Raw genomic sequence first — 19358 nt, 5'->3', positions numbered from 1 at the left:
TGTGATTATTGATCTTGAACGGTGATAAACACAGCCAGGAGGTTATATAGGAGAGGATGAGTAAGCGGAGAAAGCAAAGTAAAGCTTTTAATCTGCAAATGCAGAAGCATAATGTTCATTTAAGCATTAAGGGAAGGTATCTCGCTGGTTGGTATCTTCTTAATGCTCCTAAAACATTGATGAGGGCTGATAACAACAAGGGAACAAGCTAATCAAATTATGGAGGGAGGGGGACACAAGCTACATGTGAAGTATATGCAGTACAATACAGCTTTACAATATAACTTTATTGATTTAGAACGTTATGACAATTCCAAGGGCCCATGACAAACAAGGGCCCAAGTACATAAATAATAATAATAATGCTATAATTTTGTGATCTGGTTACGATTTTTTTATATAGTCAGAAAGCGATTAAAACAATCTCTTGTATTTGGTATTAAATGTCAAAGATCTACATTTCCCAAAAGTAAACTCCAACAGTCTATTGACTCAACACCCCCACAGGAATAAGAAATGGTTTGATCCACTACGGCCTTCAGGGTGCTTCTTACCTGTCAGTCGGTATTTTCAATTTCATTCATTCATTCATTTTCTACCGCTTTTGCCTACTAAAATAGTGTCTGGGAGTGAAAAAGGAAAGTATAAACGAAAAGGTTGTCAATATGTAATCCGTTTTTGGCTGTGTGTCGTGGAAATGAACCCGTTAGCTTAATCTCCACAATGAATTAAGCTAGCAGAATTTTAACATTTTGTGTTAGCCTACATCTCGCTCCTTTTTAACCAACATTTTGGTCATCGTCATTATATAGGTACAAACAAATGTACATTTAGTTGTACCAGGCATTAAAATTGATCTGTAAACTGAAGAAACAAGGGTGGTGTCAAAGGTTTTTCGATGATTGTATAGACAGACGGTGTGAATGTGAATGTGGACTTTGTCAGAAGAGAAACAGCGCCTCTTAGTGGCAAAGTGGTGGCATGTGCAGGTTGCGGTAAATAACAGTGAGGAATTTCCGCTTTTCGAATGAAAAGAAAGTCTGCCATCTAGTGGTCACGTTTAGTCATGACATTAAAAGCTGCAGTAAACACAACTTTAACGTCATGTTTGCAATAAAAGTTCGTTATTGTTATAAAATGTCACAGTTATCAAATAATTCAACTCGTATTGTGTTCATAAGTGCGACGATACAACATTTAGTCATTTGACAATACTTTAAATGTGTTAAAAAGTGGCCTAAACCAAGTGCCAAAGTCAAATTAGAAAACATTTAGGAGCAGTTGTCACGTGACAGTCATGTGACCACCCCAGGACATAGTTTTTCCAACTGGAAGTATGTAGCGTATTTTTTTTTTGTTTTTTTTGGTTGGGAAAAATGGATCTGAAAAAAGTAATAAACGTCCAAACTTCGGACATCTTTCTGGAAAAGAAGCCATGATGGATGTAAAAGACGAAAATAACTAATTTTGCGTCAATATCGTCGTACACACAATGGATGGTGAAAATACTGTTTTTTTTTAACCGATGGTTTTTCGTTCCGCTGCTCCACAGCGAGGAAGGAAGGAAGGAAGTGAGGACGTAAGAAAGTGAGGACGTCAGGAGTTATCGTAGAGTTTTTTTTTGTTTGTTTTCATTTTTTGAAAGTGTTTGTCTTCAGTCTGGAGCTTCTTCACGTTTTGGATGTGCGTGTTGGTTGGAGACCATCAACGAAGTAGCTAACCCTCAGGTAACAAAAACAAACCATCTTCTTATAAATATTATTATTATATTGTCATATTTTTATTTTCTCCATCAAAGCTACTACTACAAAACATTAGTACCAGCGAACACTACTACGAACAGCTACTAACATGACTGCAAACAGTCCAAGAAACTAAACTTACTGCAACCTAGCTAGCTAACAATACTGAGTGCAGACACTATTACAGGAAACTAGCACCAAATCACAATATTGCAATATAGCATGACTGCAAAGATAATATATTGATATCATGTACTTAGTGTGTATTTTACCAGGATAAGAAGTTCATTTCATAAAATAGATAGTTGCAGAAGTAAAAAAAAAAAAGGGAAGTCAGATTTTGTCTAGCATGATGAAATGATGACACAATACCAAGGAATTGGACACACAACTTCCATAAAGTCCAACTTTTCTCATTAAACCAATGAGTATTAGTATCAGTATTTTCCCAAAGGTCTATGGAAATGAGAACTGACATTAAATGAGTCAGGTGAGTCCTCACTGTGGCTCTCGCTGTGGTTTGCTGGAGTCTTAACTGATAGATTTCAATAGATTTCAGTTATGTTTTAACAGGGAGGTTTTTATTTAAATGCATACTGTGACAAACATTTTCATATCACTGTATTGCCGGTGAGCGGCACGGCGGTGTAGTGGTTAGCGCGCAGACCTCACAGCTAGGAGACCAGGGTTCAATTCCACCCTCGGTCATCTCTGTGTGGAGTTTGCATGTTCTCCCCGTGCATGCGTGGGTTTTCCGGTTTCCTCCCACATTCCAAAAACATGCTAGGTTAATTAGCGACTCCAAATTGTCCATAGGTATGAATGTGAGTGTGAATGGTTGTTTGTCTATATGTGCCCTGTGATTGGCTGGCCCCCGCCTCACGCCCGAAGACAGCTGGGATAGGCTCCAGCACCCCCGTGACCCTTTGAATTCATGATGTATAGACAATATGCCTGTTCACATGTTCTAGAAAGTATATATAAAATAGTAAACATGACAAAGTAACGTGTGTTTGTCCTCCAGAGTACTATCATGGCTCGGTATTTGAGGTATTTCACCACAGTGGGTGATGAGCAGCCCGGACAGTGGGAGGATGAAGAACTGCAGATCTTCTCAGAGGACCTGGAACCTGCAACAGAAACTTTAACCTTCAGAGATTCCCTGAAAAGACTCTACACGTCTGACCGCTTCCAGGTATTTATGTAGTACTCATAATGTATTTGTATCTACTTGTAAACTGCAATATTGAATAGTTACATCTTTGGTATTTGTATCACTTGGGGGGGGGGGGGGGATCACTTTCTAGAAGGCTTTCACTTCCTAGTAAGCGTAACTGAGGTCTCTAGAGTATCACAGTAGTACACCTGGTCGCCAGTTCAGTTCAGTACCGTGACTGACACGCTCACATCTGCCGCCATTGTGGTGGCATCACTTCTTCAGAGCAAGAAGTGTAAGTATATGCCCCTCCCACTCAGCTTCCATAGCAACACACACACAAGTCTTACTTATGTTGACAACATTGGGTAATAAGAGTCTAAATGTGACTATAGGGGTGTTATTTCATGTCTAGAGGGCTCTAATAATAATTACTGTTGAAAAAAAAACAAAAAAAACTTACATTTGTTCACTTCCTGCTTTCCTAATATAATGTAACAGTTACTGATTGTAAAAGTACCAGATGGAGGGGTAGGATTTAATAAGCTTTGCTTCTTCCTACTCCTTTTGGACATGTGGAACTGTGAACTGATTATGTGACAAAAATAAAATAAAAAAAAAAATAATCATAACAAAATAAAAAATAGATAAAAAAACTTAAACTATATTAGGAAAGCAGGAAGTGAACCAATGTAACAGTTACTGATTCTAAAAGTACCAGATGGAGGGGTAGGATTTAATAAGCTTTGCTTCTTCCTACTCCTTTCGGACATGTGGAACTGTGAACTGATTATGGGATGCATTCAGTAGTAATCTAATGCACGTTCAAATGAAATTAAACCATTAGCATTAGCATTACCGTTTGTCCTGGTGATTTCTTAGTTGTGCTGCTATAAGTCTAGACTGCCAGGGGATCTCCTGTTCCTTTAGTCTTCTCTGTTTGGGTTCTGGTGGAGTTTTTCCTTGCCTCTACCGCTAAGGGGATGGCTGTTGACTATGATGTAACTGCTGTTGTGTCCATTGCTTTGTCATTCCTACTCCGGCGATTTGTCCTTCAATCCAAGCCAACCAGTTGGAGGTTTCTTGCCCAGATTGAGGTTTTCCTTGCCTCCATCACCATGTGATATGTTTGAGTTCAACATGTATGAGATAATGGTCATTCAGGCTTCTCAGTGTCTGACAATGATCAGTGGACTGGTTTCAACCATCAGGTGTTGGTGGTGTGTTTGGTTGTCCTGGATGCCATTTTCGTCCTGGCAGAACTTCTCATAGATTTGGCGATTATCCAAGTGGAACACGGGCACATCGCACCCGAGGTGAGTCTTTGTGTTCTTCAGCCATCCAATACCTGATGTTTTGTATCATGCGTTCATGAGGGATTACCCTTTACTTCCACGGTAGGTTTTTCACTACCTGAGTTTGGGACTTCTCACATTCTTCATGGTGGAACTCGCCGGCAAGCTGTACGCGTATCGCTTGGAGTTCTTCCAACACAAGTTTGAGGTGTTTGACGCTTTAGTGGTGGTGCTGTCTTTTGTACTGGACATCGTCTTTCTCTTCCATGATGATGTTTTCGATGGAATGGGTCTACTCATCCTGCTGCGTCTATGGAGGGTGGCGAGAATCATTAACGGTGAGTAAATGGAGTCATGACATGCACGGTCACACACACGATGACTTGCTAAGAACCGAGGACAAGGAGTGGACTAACCTTTTAACTTGCGGGCGACAATGGGTTCTGAAATGGGTTGCAACTTGAGCTTATGCGTTTTTATGACGCCATTGCACATCTTAAGATGTCTCCTAAGATAAGAACGCTTTAACGTCTTGTGTTAATGATTGAATACATTGCAGGGATTCTTGTGTCGGTAAAAACCCGCGCGGATCAGAAGATGCACAAGTTGAAGGGGAGTTACGACCATCTCGTACAAAGAATCACTGAACTCCAACAGCAAGTTGATCAACTTGTAAGTTTTCACTACTCGCTTTTGTTGTTTATTTGGTCAGTAAGCCTTTTTTAAAATGGTTAAAAGTTTAGCTTTGGAGGCATATTCATACAAGGTGGCAGAAATGCATGTATAGTGTACCTTCTGACAGAAGCTAATTAGGATTTTTTTTATTGATAAATGTCATATACAATAGTTATGTATGGAGGACCAAAACTGCCAAAATAATAAATAAATAAATAAATAAATACATAAAAGTGGAAATAAAAACAAAAATGAAAAAAAAACATTAAATAGAAAAAAATTAATATAAATGGAAATAAAAACAAAAATAAAAAAATATATTCATGAATAAATAAAAGCAAAAATAAATACAAAAATAAAAAACAAGATTCAAAAATTAAAAATAAATACAAAAATAAATGTAGAAATAAATACAAAAATTAATATATAAATAGAATTACATATCAATAAATAAATAAAAGCACTCTGCTCTCATATGTATTTATTTCATGCAGCAGACAATGTCAGCTTGAAATGCAGAAGGAAAAACTATTCAAATGAGGGGGCGGTCCTAAGTGTGTCTTGGGTTGAACTGTTCGCCTATTGGTTGATTGACATGTGAGTGCGAAAATCGACTAGGTATGCCTGCAAACGGCCACAGCAAGAGGAAGTATACAGGGAGAAAAGTATACATTTACCGGGACAATAATGGCGGGGTCCACCAGGAAGTCGGTGTCCGAGCTGGAGATTTCAGCCATATTTACCGCCATTGAGAGTGGTGTGGTTGACTTCCTCTTGCTGTGGCCGTTTGCAGGCATACCTAGTCGATTTTCGCACTCACATGTCGATCAACCAATAGGCGAACAGTTCAACCCAAGACACACTTAGGACCGCCCCCTCATTTGAATAGTTTTTCCTTCTGCATTTCAAGCTGACATTGTCTGCTGCATGAAATAAATACATATGAGAGCAGAGTGCTTTTATTTATTTATTGATATGTAATTCTATTTATATATTTATTTTTGTATTTATTTCTACATTTATTTTTGTATTTATTTTTAATTTTTGAAATTCGTTTTTTATTTTTGTATTTAGTTTTGCTTTTATTTATTTATGTATATATATTTTTTATTTTTGTTTTTATTTCCATTTATATTAGTTTTTTTGTATTTAATTTTTTGATTTTTTTTCATTTTTGTTTTTATTTCCACTTTTATTTATTTATTTATTTATTTTATATTTATTTATGTATTATTTTGGCAGTTTTGGTCCTCCATAGTTATGCTCCCTAAAAGTCATACTGCAAAAGTCATTCATTTATAATGATGTTTTCCCAACACGCACTGATGCCTGATATCAATCAGACTTTCCCTGTTTTCATGTATCCTAGCAACAAGACAACCAGAAGCTTCAAGCCCTCCTCAAGACGCACGGCATCAACTTCTGACTGCCATTCTTCTCCAAGGCGATTCATATCTTTCAGCTTTCTCCATTATCAGATTCTATCATGCGCTATTTCTCAATCCTGTGTCCAAGTGTCCAATCATTTTCCCGTACTTGCTTTATGGTGTTTATTGTACAAAACTTTTCCACTGAGCATCGCATCCATAAAAATGAAAGGACTTTGCTACATTTTGCACATTAAAGAGGCTAAAGGGGGCGGCACGGCGGTCTAGTGGTTAGTGCGCAGACCTCACAGCTAGGAGACCAGGGTTCAATTCCACCCTCGGCCATCTCTGTGTGGAGTTTGCATGTTCTCCCCGTGCATGCGTGGGTTTTCTCCGGGTACTCCGGTTTCCTCCCACATTCCAAAAACATGCTAGGTTAATTGGCGACTCCAAATTGTCCATAGGTATGAATGTGAGTGTGAATGGTTGTTTGTCTATATGTGCCCTGTGATTGGCTGGCGACCGGTCCAGGGTGTAGCCCGCCTCTCGCCCGAAGACAGCTGGGATAGGCCTCATGAGGAAAAAGCGGTAGAAAATGAATGAATGAATGAGTTCTCCTCCTATTTTGTGTGGAAGTGGTACATTAAAGGCAATTTAATGTATGTGAATATATGATAAACTATCCACATCTTAGCTTTGTCTCTGATTGTGCTTCGAATCGCTGTGGGTTTTTATAAAATTGTATACCCCGCGCATAACTGTTGCTATAGCAACACAGACCGGAAAGCCAGTGCCGGGGCTCCAAGGGTTAAAAAAATGTGAAATAAACCTGGTAGTGATGGTTATCGATTCACACAAACGGGAAGAAGAAGTCGGCGGGCAGCTTGGCGTTGATGGTGGGCATGGCTCTGTAACCAGGAAGAGCAGCAGCAGAAACGTCTATGAAGCTCACCGAGCTCCTAATGGATACAGCGTTTGTGCCTGTGCTCAGCAGAACCTATGAGAAGCAATCGAGCACATGGTTACATGAACACGCACTTACATTTGGAACATGTGCTGACACAGCTTTTTTTCTCTCGGACCCCCGCACACAGCGTGTTTGGGGGGGGTCACTGGTATAGCAACCATCAATACCAATACATCCACACATGCATGCATTGTGTCTCACTGAAAGAGCCTACTTGTTAACTGAATGGCTACTCACCAGATCGCTGGTATTAGTTTGGATAATTTGCTTGACGCTCACAATTTGAGCTTGGGGATTCCTCAGGTGTCCGTATTTAGTCCACTCGATCTGTAAGTCAAGTGACAACGGGATGCTGCAAGCTTGTGATTCCTGCAAATGAAAACATGAAAAAATGTTATATATTATATATCATGTTTGTATGCGTTTGTGTGTGTCTTTTATATACCATTATATATACACACAGTACTGCTCAAAAGTTTGGGATCACTTGCAAATGTCTTTGTTTTCCAAAGAAAAACACATTTTCATGCATTTTACAAACAATCAGATGATTTTGAAAGAAGGATGTACATTTTTGCATAGAGGCCTACTATCAACAACTGTCAGTCCTCTGCATCAATCTCCTGGTATGGCTGCTAATCCAAGTTCATCATTTTATAAGGCTAATAGATGATTAGAAAAGCCATCTAAAAATCTAAACTAAAATCTCTTACCATGCTGTTAACTACTCCCTTCAGAGAGCAGCACAAACCGGGTCTAACAAGGACAGAAAAACGCTCCACATTATTAGAAAACCCATCTAAAAATTTAAACTAAAACTAAAAATCTCGTCAAGAAAAACAAATTGCAATTGCAAATTTCTTTGTTTTTCAAAGAAAAACATTTTCATGCATTTCATGAACCATTTTTATCCATTTCACAAACAATTAAAATTAATCAGATGATTTTCAAAGAAGGATGTACATTTTTGCATAGAGGCCTACTATCAACAACTGTCAGTCCTCTGCATCAATCTCCTGGTATGGCTGCTAATCCAAGTTCATCATTTTATAAGGCTAATAGATTATTAGAAAAGCCATCTAAAAATCTAAACTAAAATCTCTTACCATGCTGTTAACTACTCCCTTCAGAGAGCAGCACAAACTGGGTCTAACAAGGACAGAAAAACGCTGCACATTATTAGAAAACCCATCTAAAAATCTAAACTAAAACCTCGTCAAGAATAACAAATTGCACTTGCAAATTTCTTTGTTTTTCAAAGAAAAAATTTTTCACAAAAATTTTTATCCATTTGACAAACAATTAAAATGAATCAGATGATTTTGAAAGAAGGATGTACATTTTTGCATAGAGGCGTACTATCAACAACTGTCAGTCCTCTGCATCAATCTCCTGGTATGGCTGCTAATCCAAGTTCATCATTTTATAAGGCTAATAGATTATTAGAAAAGCCATCTAAAAAATCTAAACTAAAACTAAAATCTCTTACCATGCTGTTAACTACTCCCTTCAGAGAGCAGCACAAACTGGGTCTAACAAGGACAGAAAAACGCTGCACAACTGTGCAAGAAGACAAATATCTGAGAGTGTGTAGTTTAAGACAAAGACGCCTCACAGGTCGTCACCTGGCAGCTGCACTAAATAGTACCCGTCAATCACCAGTGTCAGTATCAACAGTGAAGCGGCGACTTCAGGATGCTGGACTTCATAGCAGGACCGCCAAGAAAAAGCCATATCGCAGTGATCCCAAACTTTTGAGCGGTAGTGTATACCAATATTGTAAAGCCCTTCATTACTAATACAGTGTTCCCTCATTTATCATGGGGGTAGGTTCCCAAAATAGCCTACAATAACTGAAGTAGCTTAAAAAGTCTGCGCTTACGGTGGGTTGGTAGGTGTGCTGAATGGACACCCAGTCGAGGGAATTGTTTACTGAAGAGTTTCCGAACGCAGCAACAAACTGGGGATAGTTGTGCCCTTGCAGAACATCAAGAACGATTTGTGAAACAAGGGAGCAGTTGGTCGAATCCTCCAGTCTGCAGAACAGCACACATCCAATCACATACAGAAGACGTGCTATATACACAGTATCTTCATGCCACAATATCCTGCCTCAATGTGCAGCCAGAAGTTGCTTCCACACCAAACAGGACAGGAGAACGCTTATGTGCACCGCTCATACAATTGTGGTTTGAAGAACTCTGATGAATGGACACCGTGTCTCCATGGTGTCTCACAAGTCCTGTAGGGACAGCTGTTAAGGACAACATGCACGTTTTAAAAACAATAATAGTAACATATTCCGTGCATGGGAAGGATATTCAGGAGTTGCTCGGGCAGATAAAAGAGGACGTCCCAACACATAACCGGGATTTCCACTGTTTTGCTCCGGCACATTCTCATTGTTCTCCTATTGGAAGACACAGGACATCAAGACCACATGAGACGTTCTGTATCATCTCACCTCTACAAGGGTCTGGATTTTGGATATACAGTAAACCTTGGATATATCGGACTCGGATATATCGGAAATTCGCTCACAACGGACAGATAAAAAAGAACCGATTTTTCCAATAAAAATTCATTGCAAATATCGGATTTTTTATAACGGATTTCGCCTATTTCGGACAAAATCTCCAGTCCCGTTCCAATGCATTTCCATTAAATTTCCCTCGCATATATCGGATGGCCGCATTGTGGCGCTCCGATTCGCCGAATCGTGACAGGCCGCTATACGACGTCATTTGCAGCGTTTGCAGCGTTGCCTGCGCGTCCAGGTACATTGGAAACATAGTCAAGGAAGTGCCTTTTTATAACGGATAAAATCCGATTTACGCATATACCGGATATAAATCCGATATATGCGTAAAACGGACATTTTCCGGTATACGCATATAACGGATTTCGCTTATATCGGACAAAACCAGTAGGAACAATTGAATCCGATATATCCGAGGTTTACTGTACTTTTTCTTGGTCCGACACCGGACATATAAAAATATAGAACCCCTCTAATCCAATCCAAAACTCCAAAGCTTGAATGCTCAGTTTAACATTGCACATTTGGTAGATCCTTACAACATGGATGTGATATTATGGTCAACATCCTTCCGCTTATATATATATATAAGTGAAAAAACACCTGTATGAATGTGATAGCAAAGTCCTGCTCCAGAGTCAGTGGTTTTGCATGAAGGTGCCCCAGCAGCAGACGCACGGCAGCACTCACTATTTGACCTGAAACCGAGTACGTCACCACATACAAAACCTGACAAAACAAAACAAAACAAAAAAAAAACACTAATAAATGACATTGTTTTTATTGTTTTTATTAAATACTTATGTGTTGGACTGACCTTGAGGACAACATTAGCACACACGTTAGTCGGTGTTGTGATGAGGTTTGGATTGATATCGTTCTGTTCGTCGAGGTTTAATTCCTGTTGAGTCCCATCTAAAGATTGCAAGACAACTGAAGTTGTCTGCACGGGTACGATCTGACAATCACATGCAAAAAACACCGTTTCCATCGGTGGACTGACTTTGTAAGACACAAAAGGAGGAGCACTTACTGGGGCGTCTTCGTTCTTGTGCTGCGATGACAAGACAGAGGAATATAACTCTCACATGTGACAAATCAAAATGATCACACACTCATTGTATATGATTATGCTTATTGTGATGTTTGCACTAAACAAACTATAGAGCAACTGTGTCAGTCAGTAGCTCAAAAACAGACAAGTGTGGAGTTATGCATAAATGGACATTTGGTAACACTGCATAATCACAACACATTTTATTTTGTTTTTCTAAGGGTGCACATCTTCCTAGCTATGTCATCTTTACAGTTTATTGTATGAACCGTTCATCAGGCGTAATTATTACTCATTACCTCCATTAAACTGATATAGGAAATAGAATGAAAGGAGAAGTCAAGCGTTGGGAAATGCAAGTTTTCAACATATGCCTGTGCTGCAACCAACCAGAGTCCAGAAATGCAATCTGTCAGGTGCTCAGTCAGCAATGAATGTAAGGCACAAAGACTACAATAACGTTGTTGGGTAGGGTAACAACAAATTGCAAAACATATAACTGCCTAGCTTTTGTGTAGAAAAAAGGTCAGTCAAATTATGAAAAAAAATTAATCATTTTTAAAATTAATTAATCATGATTAATCATCATGACATAATCATCATGTCCGAAATTGGCCAATGTTTACTGTATTTGATTAGCAGAAAGGTAATGTTATTATGAGCAATGAGAGGGTGCGTTCAAAAACATCACGTAAAAATACTAAATATTAAACACTAAAACTCCCAGCATACTTCAATGTGTCAAATTGTACATCCGAATGAAGAGTTACAAAAAAAATATGCATAACAAAGTCAAAACGCTAACATGCAACTTGGCTTGGCCAAGTGCCAAGGCAGTTCCATAGTGTCCATACATCATGCCATGTGTGTATTTTCATTTAGATATGCATAACAAAGTCACAATGCTAACATGCTAACAGTTAGCATGGTGGCACCTAGCAAGACAGTATTACATGTGCCAAGTGCCAAGGCAGTTCCATAGTGTCCATACATCATGCCATGTGTGTATTTTCATTTAGATATGCATAACAAAGTCAAAATGCTAACATGCTAACAGTTAGCATGGTGGCACCTAGCAAGACAGTATTCCATGGCCAAGTGTCAAGGCAGTTCCATAGTGTCCATACATCATGCCATGTGTGTATTTTCATTTAGATATGCATAACAAAGTCAAAACGCTAACATGCTAACAGTTAGCATGGTGGCACCTAGCAAGACAGTATTACATGTGCCAAGTGCCAAGGCAGTTCCATAGTGTCCATACATCATGCCATGTGTGTATTTTCATTTAGATATGCATAACAAAGTCAAAATGCTAACATGCTAACAGTTAGCATGGTGGCACCTAGCAAGACAGTATTCCATGGCCAAGTGCCAAGGCAGTTCCATAGTGTCCATACATCATGCCATGTGTGTATTTTCATTTAGATATGCATAACAAAGTCAAAATGCTAACATGCTAACAGCTAGCATGGTGGCACCTAGCAAGACAGTATTACATGTGCCAAGTGCCAAGGCAGTTCCATAGTGTCCATACATCATGCCATGTGTGTATTTTCATTTAGATATGCATAACAAAGTCAAAATGCTAACATGCTAACAGTTAGCATGGTGGCACCTAGAAGACAGTATTCCATGGCCAAGTGCCAAGGCAGTTCCATAGTGTCCATACATCATGCCATGTGTGTATTTTCATTTATATGCATAACAAAGTCAAAACGCTAACATGCTAACAGTTAGCATGGTGGCACCTAGCAAGACAATATTACATGGCCAAGTGCCAAGGCAGTTCCATAGTGTCTACACATCATGCCATGTGTGTATTTTCATTTAGATATGCATAACAAAGTCAAAATGCTAACATGCTAACAGTTAGCATGGTGGCACCTAGCAAGACAGTATTACATGTGCCAAGTGCCAAGGCAGTTCCATAGTGTCCATACATCATGCCATGTGTGTATTTTCATTTAGATATGCATAACAAAGTCAAAATGCTAACATGCTAACAGTTTGAATGGTGGCACCTAGCAAGACAGTATTCCATGGCCAAGTGCCAAGGCAGTTCCATAGTGTCCATACATCATGCCATGTGTGTATTTTCATTTAGATATGCATAACAAAGTCAAAATGCTAACATGCTAACAGTTAGCATGGTGGCACCTAGCAAGACAGTATTACATGTGCCAAGTGCCAAGGCAGTTCCATAGTGTCCATACATCATGCCATGTGTGTATTTTCATTTATATGCATAACAAAGTCAAAATGCTAACATGCTAACAGTTAGCATGGTGGCACCTAGCAAGACAGTATTACATGGCCAAGTGCCAAGGCAGTTCCATAGTGTCCATACATCATGCCATGTGTGTATTTTCATTTAGATATGCATAACAAAGTCAAAATGCTAACATGCTAACAGTTAGCATGGTAGCATCTAGTAAGAAAGCACCGAGTCCATTAAGTGCTAAGGCAGTCCCATAGTGAATGAATGAGGTTCATATACTTCAGGGGTCTCAAACTCAATTTACTTGGGGGCCACTGGAGCTAGGGTCTGGGTGAGACTGGGCCGCATCAGGTTTTCAAAAAAAAAAACAAACAAAAAAACACATTTTTTAAAAACAAAAATTTTTTAAAAACTTCGCCTTGGTTCCAATATCTTACTTTTAATTTTTCTACACAAAATAAGATGAAAAATAAATAAACAAATCAAGAATAAAGAAAAAAAAGAAAAAAAAGAGTTACAAATTGACCGATAAGATATCAACCTAATTTTCTTATTATTCTTCATGTTTATTTACAAACATATGCATTAGACCAATTTTGTGATGTTCAAAGTGTCCCTGAATGCATCTTGCGTTGTTGTAATGGGAATGAGGAAGTGCGGGTCCCAGGGTGAACGGAAGTTGGAGATAAATATGGTATAAGGTGTTGGAATTGTACTGCTGTTTATGTGTTCAATGTCAATGCATAAGTTGGACTTATGCATTGTTTTAATAACAAGACTTGGGCCAATATCGCATGACAACCTGGAAAATGTATGCAAAAGTGAAGAGACAACATTTTCAGTGTAAACCGGTTGTGTGCAGCACAAGAAATCAATACATATTTACATATATATTTGCTCAATACGCATAAACACACATTTATCTGTGCACTTCTTTCACAGCAAGCATAGCCACAGCAATAAATGACCACACAGCTGGGGATGTGTACTCACAGCAAAGACGTTGATCTTAGTATACGTGTCCGCTTTAAGGGGAGATAGAGAGGTGCACGCTTTCATCAGATCCACACGCCGAGAACAACGACCTTTCACGTCCACGAGAAATGCTGAGAAAAACCAGGAGAAGTAAGTCAGTCAATCTCCTTGCCAGCGACATTGTGTTGTAGTCGTTGTTGTCTCACAATTCCCTCACTAGGAGATTACTATCGGGGGAATTAATCCAAAGACAACTACATTACTCCCAATTGAAGCAGTGAAAAACAGAACCTTCTATTAAGTACATGACGTTCGAGAAGAAAAAAAGCAGGCAGTTAAGGCCCATTGTGTCAAAACTTGAAGACAAGCTATGGTGTGATCTCCTGGATCATAGCAGATGAATCCCAGGCAGTCATCACAATAGACAGGCTTTAAATGGTAAATGAATGGGCTTTCATATTTACCAACTGATGACACAGCATCAGGAGCAACTAGGGGTTCAGTTTCGGTAGAAGATCAACCAAGCAAGTTTTTTTTTCATCCATGTAGTCTTCCTTCATTCATTCATTTTCTACCGCTTTTCCTCACGAGGGTTGCGGGGGGTGCTGGAGCCTATCCCAGCTGTCTTCGGGCGAGAGGCGGGGTACACCCTGGACTGGTGGCCAGCCAATCACAGGGCACATATAGACAAACAACCATTCACACTCACATTCATACCTATGGACAATTTGGAGTCGCCAATTAACCTAGCATGTTTTTGGAATGTGGGAGGAAACCGGAGTACCCGGAGAAAACCCACGCATGCCCGGGGAGAACATGCAAACTCCACACAGAGATGACCGAGGGGGGCGAAAGACAAAAAAAAGAAGCCAAAAAGTTACCACTTCCACACAAAATAGGAGGAGAACTCATTCATTCATTCATTTTCTACCGCTTATCCTCACGAGGGTCACGGGCGGTGCTGGAGCCTATCCCAGCCATCTTCGGGCGAGAGGCAGGGTACACCCTGGACTGGTGGCCAGCCAATCACAGGGCACATATAGACAAACAACCATTCACACTCACATTCATACCTATGGACAATTTGGAGTAACCTAGCATGTTTTTGGAATGTGGGAGGAAACCGGAGTACCCGGAGAAAACCCACGCATGCACGGGGAGAACATGCAAACTCGACACTGAGATTCCCGAGGGTGGAATTGAGCCCTGGTCTCCTAGCTGTGAGGTCTGCGCGCTAACCACTAGACCGCCGTGCCGCCCAAATTCAACATATTTTTTCCCTAAATTAAGCTTTTTCAAGCATAAACAAAATATAATATATACCTGGTATGGTGTAAACTGAATGCAGGTAGTGAACAAATATATTAATAAAATTATGGAGAAGGGGTCAGGTGGAATAAGTTCTGCTTCTCCCTACTCCTTTTCAGACATGTTGAGTTGTGCAAGCCTAAACATGATCTTCGTGCTAACCACTAGACTAGTGCCGCACGTAGTCTTCCTATTTCAGCCTAACTTTATTTGAAACAACAAGCGCATGAGTTTAATTTATCTGAAGCAGACCCGTTTCTTACCTATGGGACTGACGTCAACGCAGTCAACTGTAACACCGGAAGCCGGGAGCCAAAGTGCGCCTCTTTGTCCATTTTCCTTTACAGACTCAATTACATCGCCATACTGAAACATTTAATAATAAGAAATCATTTAGTAATCAACAATATGGATCATCGTCGTTAATAGTCTGGAAAGAGGGCAAGAAAAAAAGCTCATAGTTACGTGATAAAATGTGTTTGGCATCTGAGTGCTTTCCTCCTGCCGGCTAAAAGCAAACTTTTTAAACTGTTTGAACAGCATGTCAAAGTTTGTGTCCACCGGAAGAGCAGGAGCAGGGAAAGAAAATGCATCAACACCTACAAAAAAAAAAACAAACAAACATGAATAACATCCTTAATGCACTTGGATAAGAAAACTGAATTTCATATCCAGTAGAACCTTGGTTTTCGTATGAAATTATTTTCGTAGGATTGTTTTTTTTTGACAAAAATATCTCACTTCTTAGTTCACCGTTTCAATTGTTGTCAATGTTTGTGTAACTTGACATATTTCCTGTGGTGGAATCAACAAAAATGTGTTGTAAACTAAATTTTTATGTCGATTTTCATGATCGGGAATTTTTTTTTATATCAATATCAATTGATATTGCATTTTTATGCTGATATGAAAGCTACCCAGAATGTATGGGTTTCTGACCTTTTGGAATACAGTAAACCTCGGATGTATCGGACTCGGATATATCGGAAATTCGCTCACAACGGACAGATAAAAAAGAACCAATTTTTCTGTAATGCATTTCCAATAAAAATTCATTGCATATATCGGATTTTTTATAACGGATTTCGCCTATTTCGGACAAAATCTCCAGTCCCGTTCCAATGCATTTCCATTAAATTTCCCTCGCATATATCGGATGGCCGCATCGTGGCGCTCCGATTCGCCGAATCGTGACAGGCCGCTATACGACGTCATTTGCAGCGTTTGCAGCGTTGCCTGCGCGTCCAGGTACATTGGAAACATAGTCAAGGAAGTGCCTTTTTATAACGGATAAAATCCGATTTACGCATATACCGGATATAAATCCGATATATGCGTAAAACGGACATTTTCCGGTATACGCATATAACGGATTTCGCTTATATCGGACAAAACCAGTGGGAACAATTGAATCCGATATATCCGAGGTTTACTGTACTACGGAAACCGGGGTTCTACTCGAGTTTAAGAACACCTTCTAATTCTTGTTTTATTTTATAAACAAGAAACACAAATTAATTAAATTGATTTTTGATAAAACAACAAATAAAAAGTCGTTAAGACTTACGATTCTGTGACTGGATACAGAAAGCGTGATAACATGTTTCCCTTTGGATAGACGACTGCAGTTCGGAGTAGCCCTCTACTGTATCCTTTAAATCATAGAATGCTGAATAATCACTGCAGAAATGCTTGTTGCCACTGAAAAAATGAAAACATGAGGGTTTCAGCATCCCAACACACATTTTTATTTTGCTAAATGGTCCAATAGAATTTGCTTTGTTATCAACAACCAGAAGGCCCACCCTAACCAAGTAATACACTACCACTACACTACCACCACTTGCCTGATTGTAGTAAGCGAGCAGTGGGTGAACAAGGCCAGTTCCTGGCCACAATCTCTGTCACAGCAGCAGTTGATGTCACAGATGCCTCTGTGTTCATCACAGGAACACACACTGCCAACTACAACAAGCATCAACATGAAATATACTAAAAACACAGAGACTGGGATTGCCTAAGCAAATATCACAACCATGTGTAAATGGTTGAAAACAGTTTATTTATTATTTACCATCAGTGACGAGGGTTGGTAGATGACCGTAGTCAGTCGGTGCAGCCGTCAGTCGTTCAGTCACCGGTTCAGAACTCGGACCTAGCGATGCATCAACTGTAGCTTCACTACCGGTGTTAGGAATGGTGGAGGATTCCAAGTCCGTGGCGGTAGGTGTAAAATTATCGAAAGTCTGGTTTTGTGCTACATCCCAGTAGAGAACTGTTGTGAAATTAGTTAAGTTAAAAGTTGTGTTTTCCTTCGAGGCGAACGAAGTAAACAATGAAAACAATCCTAACCAAACGACAGCTACACAGTCCGCCATGTTTGTTTGGTTGTTGCTATGGTTGTCGGCGGAACTTCCGGTTTAGACCTTTTATTTACTTCATTAAATCGTCAATTGTAATGAAATATAAACGAATAACAACCAGTATGATTTAAATAAGTTACAAGAGTAAACGCAATATAAATTGGGGGATTAAAAAAATATATTCGGTTTTGCCGGAGAAACTCTGCTTCCGGTCCGCTCGGCAACACTCGGCTAACATCGGAGGTAGTAAAATGAAAAAAGGAAAAGGAAGCGTTCGGGCTTTAATATCAACAACCACTGAACAGAATGTCATTTTTTAAATTTGACAATCACGTTGAGACCATTAAAACATCCATAAACCGAGCCAATAAAAGATAATAATAATTTTAGAGTTACATTCACAGCAGAAACCATCACAACGTTTTTACGTCATTTTCTACCACTAGATGGCAGCAGAAGATTTATTCTAATCGCAGCAGGGGCGGAGTTAAAGGGTGGCACAGGTGGGTTAAAATCCTGGAAGTTTACTGAAAAACTGAAGTCGGAATTTCACCTTTGAAGGAAAAAACGTCAACATAAAGAGTATGGAGTATGGTAGGGCATACTTTTATACGTTTTCCTGATGGAGGTAATCATTTAAAAGTTGTGCTGCCGCTGCGTTAAAAACATTTTGGCCTGCACATTAATAGAAATTGTGCTCCATAAATAAACTCTTCTGTTCAGTCTTACCATCTCCCTTTGGGAGTATTATCAATATTTTATCATAGTCTCTAAACCTCCATTGTTATGCACAAGACACTCAACTCTACCTACAGTAGCCATTTTCTTTCCCAGTCGAATTTTACTGCCGAAAGATTGATGCAACCTAGCAGCAAAAGTCATGGTGCTCCCAATGGAGGGTCTGGTCCTTGGCCCGACTGAGTCAACAGGTTATCACAAATATACCGCCTCATACAGTGTGTGTGTGTGTGTGTGTGTGTGACTGTGTGTGGCTTTTCCCTAAGCCAGTGAAAGGAAGGAATACTAATTAGAGCATTAATCAATTAGCAAATAGCTTATTTAATCAATCCTATGCTCATTAAATATACACCCTTATTTACTGTATCATTCCTCTACCAATGGAGATAATTATTATTTCATTATGAATTAATTAGTAGTGTTTCTTTTCATTTGATCACAACAGCAAAATAACCCACAATGGGGCCAAAGTCTTTAGTGAAGTTAAAAGTAACCTTAAATGTTAATTTAGCCCTTTTGTTCCTAATTTATATATCCCTTGCCACACATTCATAATCATAATCATGCTATTTCAGGGTTGAATATGGTCTATTAGTAGTAAAAAAAATATTTATATTTTTTCCCCTAAATTAAGCATTTTCAAGCATAAACATAGCTAAATAAGAACAAAATATAATATATACATTTTTTTTGTCCCTGGAAATTGGGTATGGTGTAAACTGAATGCAGGTAGTGAACAAATATATTAATAGAGTTATGGAGAAGGGGTCAGGTGGGATAAGTTCTGCTTCTCCCTACTCCTTTTCAGTCCTTTTCATTATTCTTCTACCAATGGAGATAATTATTATTTCATTATGAATTAATTAGTAGTGTTTCTTTTCATTTAATCACGGCAGCAAAATAACCCACAATGGGGCCAAAGTCTTTAGTGAAGATAAAAGTAACCTTAAATATTAAT

The 19358-nt window shown here is 39.1% G+C and overlaps 2 protein-coding genes across 2 annotated transcripts; one reads left to right on the top strand and one right to left on the bottom strand.

The window, feature by feature from the left end:
* Positions 1 to 541: 541 nt before the first annotated feature.
* hvcn1 (hydrogen voltage-gated channel 1) lies at positions 542 to 7642 on the top strand. The gene is made up of 6 exons (XM_058063788.1): positions 542 to 1727; positions 2767 to 2937; positions 4110 to 4214; positions 4300 to 4531; positions 4753 to 4865; positions 6238 to 7642. The coding sequence occupies exons 2-6, from the start codon at positions 2776 to 2778 to the stop codon at positions 6292 to 6294; spliced, it is 669 nt and encodes a 222-aa protein (XP_057919771.1). The 5' UTR covers positions 542 to 1727; positions 2767 to 2775; the 3' UTR covers positions 6295 to 7642.
* On the bottom strand, positions 2767 to 17683 carry LOC131110564 (tectonic-1-like). Its single transcript, XM_058063789.1, is given in 15 exon segments — positions 2767 to 4503; positions 7065 to 7232; positions 7440 to 7571; positions 9085 to 9238; positions 9315 to 9512; positions 9515 to 9612; positions 10345 to 10470; positions 10559 to 10699; positions 10775 to 10795; positions 14010 to 14122; positions 15563 to 15665; positions 15765 to 15898; positions 16867 to 17000; positions 17147 to 17264; positions 17374 to 17683. Coding segments are annotated over 14 exon segments (1923 nt in total). The 5' UTR covers positions 17678 to 17683; the 3' UTR covers positions 2767 to 4503; positions 7065 to 7085.
* Positions 17684 to 19358: the final 1675 nt, after the last annotated feature.

The sequence above is a fragment of the Doryrhamphus excisus genome, chromosome 23 (genome assembly GCF_030265055.1).
Source record: "Doryrhamphus excisus isolate RoL2022-K1 chromosome 23, RoL_Dexc_1.0, whole genome shotgun sequence".
Lineage (NCBI taxonomy): Eukaryota > Metazoa > Chordata > Actinopteri > Syngnathiformes > Syngnathidae > Doryrhamphus > Doryrhamphus excisus.
The sequence above is the reverse complement of the archived record's forward strand: the minus strand, read 5'-3'. Positions and strand labels throughout refer to the sequence as shown.

Bases quoted from the DNA above. Each gene is read 5' to 3' on its own strand.
- hvcn1 (XM_058063788.1), top strand. From the start codon at position 2,776: ATGGCTCGGTATTTGAGGTATTTCACCACAGTGGGTGATGAGCAGCCC. The intron at 4,532-4,752 runs GTGAGTAAATGG...AATACATTGCAG, and splicing joins GGTGGCGAGAATCATTAACG to GGATTCTTGTGTCGGTAAAA. The intron at 4,866-6,237 runs GTAAGTTTTCAC...CATGTATCCTAG, and splicing joins AACAGCAAGTTGATCAACTT to CAACAAGACAACCAGAAGCT.